Here is a 3,196-nt window from a genome sequence, read left to right as displayed (position 1 = left end):
CCCCATGGGTGCTCCCCACCCAAGGGTGCTCACCCCAAGGTGGGGTGACGGGCACCCACAGCCCCCCCCTCTCCCGCAGGGCAGCAGGATGGCCCAGCAGCGCCACGCCGCCCCCCCACCGCTCAAGGTAGGTGTTGATGGGGTGGGGGCACCCAACCGGCACCCATGGGTGTCAGCGTGGACTTCCCCCTCCCCAGCACCCATGGGTGCTACCATGGCCTTCACCCACCCCCTTGTCTTGCAGACGGAGGAGGACTACATCCCCTACCCCAGCGTGCACGAGGTAGAGCCCCCCCTCCCCTCCAGAGATGGGTGCCCGGGGGGGCGGGGGGTGGATGGAGCACCCATCTCCCTCTGGGTGCAGGTGCTGGGCCGGGAGGGGCCGTTCCCCCTCATCCTCCTGCCGCAGTTTGGGGGTTACTGGATCGAGGGCACCAACCACCAGCTGAGCGGGGCACCCGAGTCCCCCCAGACCCCCGCACCCAGCGCCCGGGCGAGGCTTGAGGGCAACCACACGGCCAAGATCTACCGCAAGCACTTCTTGGGCAAGGTGAGCCCCCACCCCGTTGGGTGCTCCAGGTGTGGGTGCTTGGGGTGGGTGGGTTCCCCATGGGCATGGGTGGGCATCAGCATGGAGACCTCAGGGGTGCTCATGGACATGGGTGTCCCCTGGCGTGGGTGCTCATGCGTTTGGGTGTTCATGGACATGAGTGTGGTCATCTATGGGCTTGGGAGACCCATGGGTATGGGTGCTCATGGACCTGGGTGCCCCATGGACATGGGTGATGCATGGGTGTGGACATCTACGAACACGGGAGCTCTATGGGTATGGGTGCTCATGGATATGGGTGCCCTATGGTATGGGTGTTCATGCATTTGGGTGTTCATGGACATGAGTGTGGTCATGTATGGGCATGGGAGACCCATGGGTATGGGTGCTCATGGACCTGGGTGCCCCATGGACATGGGTGATGCATGGGTGTGGGCATCTACAAACATGGGAGCTCTATGGGTATGGGTGCTCATGGATATGGGTGCCCCATGGCATGGGTGTTCATGGACATGAGTGTGGTCATCTATGGGCTTGGGAGACCCATGGGTATGGGTGCTCATGGACCTGGGTGCCCAATGGACCTGGGTGCCTCATGGACACGGTGATGCATGGGTGTGGGCATCTATGGGCATAGGAGCTCTATGGGTATGGGTGCTCATGGATATGGGTGCCCATGCATTTGGGTGTTCATGGACATGGGTATGGTCATCTATGGGCATGGGAGACCCATGGGTATGGGTGCTCATGGACCTGGGTGCCCCATGGACATGGGTGATGCATGGGTGTGGGCATCTACAGGCATGGGAGCTCTATGGGTATGGGGGCTCATGGATATGGGTGCCCCATGGCATGGGAGCTAATGCATTTGGGTGTTCGTGGACATGAGTGTGGTCATCTATGGGTATGGGTCCTCATGGACCTGGGTGCCCGATGGACATGGGTGATGCATGGGTGTGGGCATCTACAGGCATGGGAGCTCTATGGGTATGGGTGCTCATGGATATGGGTGCCCCATGGTATGGGTGCTCATGGACATGAGTGTGGTCATCTATGGGTATGGGTCCTCATGGACCTGGGTGCCCGATGGACCTGGGGGCCCGAGGGACATGGGGGCCCCATGGCATGGACATGCATGGGCATGGGAGCTCTATGGGTATGGGTGCTCATGGATATGGGTGCCCCATGGTATGGGGGCTCATGGACATGAGGGTGGTCATCTATGGGCATGGGAGACCCATGGGGATGGGTGCTCATGGATATGGGTGCCCCATGGTATGGGGGCTCATGGACATGAGGGTGGTCATCTATGGGCATGGGAGACCCATGGGGATGGGTGCTCATGGATATGGGTGCCCCATGGTATGGGGGCTCATGGACATGAGGGTGGTCATCTATGGGCATGGGAGACCCATGGGGATGGGTGCTCATGGATATGGGTGCCCCATGGTATGGGGGCTCATGGACATGAGGGTGGTCATCTATGGGCATGGGAGACCCATGGGTATGGGTGCTCATGGACTGTGGTGCCCTATGGCATCATGGCTCTATGGGTATGGATGCTCAGGGACATGGGTGCCCCATGGCATGGACATGCATGGGCATGGGAGCTCCACAACTGTGGGTGCCTGTTGTTGTGGGTGCTCAGGAACCTGAGTGACCCATAACATGGGTGCTCAAGGGTATGGGTGGCTCATCACATGTGTGGCCATCAGTGTAGGTGGTGGTATCTGTAGGTCTTCATGGTCTTGGGTGCCCCGTGGGGATGGGTGATCAGGGTTATGGGTGCTCAGAGCCATGGATGACCCATGGCATGGGGGTCCACGGGCATGGGTGCCCTCCAAGTGCCTGTAGGCATGAGCATGGGTGCCCCATTGGCATGGGTGCTCATGGATATTGGTGCTCATGGGCATGGGTGCCCCATGGGGATGGGTGATGAGGGTTATGGGTGCTCAGAGACATGGATGACCCATGGCATGGGTGTCCATGGGCATGGGGACCTACAGGTGTCTGTAGGTTAGGTGGCCCATGAGCATGGGTGCCCCATGGACACTGTTGCCCCGTGGCTGGGTGCCTGCCAGTGTGAGCACCCATTGGCGTGGTCATGGGTGCTTGGCCCCCTCCCTGCAGGAGCACTTCAACTACTACTCCCTGGACCCGGCGCTGGGCCACCTCGTCTTCTCCCTCAAGTACGACGAGCAGGAGCACCTCCACCTGCTGCTGCGGTGAGCTGGGGGTGGGAGGGGGGCACCCATGGGTGCTGGCTGGGGGTTGGGGACCACCCTGACCCCCTCCTCGCCCCACAGCACCCGCGCCCGCACCCTACATGACGTGGTGCCCATCTCCTGCCTGGCTGAGTTCCCCAACGTGGTGCAGATGGCCAAGGTGGGTGCAGCACCTCCGGCAGCACCCATGGGTGCCTTCCCCTCGGTCCCCCCGCCCCCCACCCCGGGGGCCACCCATGGCATCACCCATCCTCCCCACAGCTGGTGTGCGAGGACGTCAACGTGGATCGTTTCTACCCCGTGCTCTACCCCAAGGTGAGCAGGGTTGGGGGGGATGTGACACCCATAGGGGGGGATGGGACACCCATAGGGTGCCCCCCACCCAACCACCACCCCCTCCCACCCCCGCAGGCGTCCCGCC

At 61.9% G+C, this 3,196-nt stretch overlaps 1 protein-coding gene across 1 annotated transcript in view; it reads left to right on the top strand.

Annotated features, from left to right (window-relative positions):
• Positions 1–34: 34 nt before the first annotated feature.
• The window catches only part of LOC106900323 (rap1 GTPase-activating protein 1-like), a gene marked incomplete at its 3' end in the record, with an annotated part of 12,618 nt that continues 9,456 nt past the window's right edge, over positions 35–3,196 (top strand). The window contains exons 1-8 of the mRNA XM_014962338.1: positions 35–39; positions 80–127; positions 245–283; positions 365–550; positions 2,681–2,775; positions 2,857–2,935; positions 3,037–3,090; positions 3,187–3,195. Of these exons, the coding sequence (XP_014817824.1) occupies positions 89–127; positions 245–283; positions 365–550; positions 2,681–2,775; positions 2,857–2,935; positions 3,037–3,090; positions 3,187–3,195 (501 nt within the window). The remainder of the gene's footprint in view (positions 40–79; positions 128–244; positions 284–364; positions 551–2,680; positions 2,776–2,856; positions 2,936–3,036; positions 3,091–3,186; position 3,196) is intronic.

The sequence above is a fragment of the Calidris pugnax genome, unplaced genomic scaffold (genome assembly GCF_001431845.1).
Source record: "Calidris pugnax isolate Ruff unplaced genomic scaffold, ASM143184v1 scaffold1058, whole genome shotgun sequence".
NCBI classification, from domain to species: domain Eukaryota; kingdom Metazoa; phylum Chordata; class Aves; order Charadriiformes; family Scolopacidae; genus Calidris; species Calidris pugnax.
This window is presented reverse-complemented; position numbering and strand designations above follow the sequence as displayed.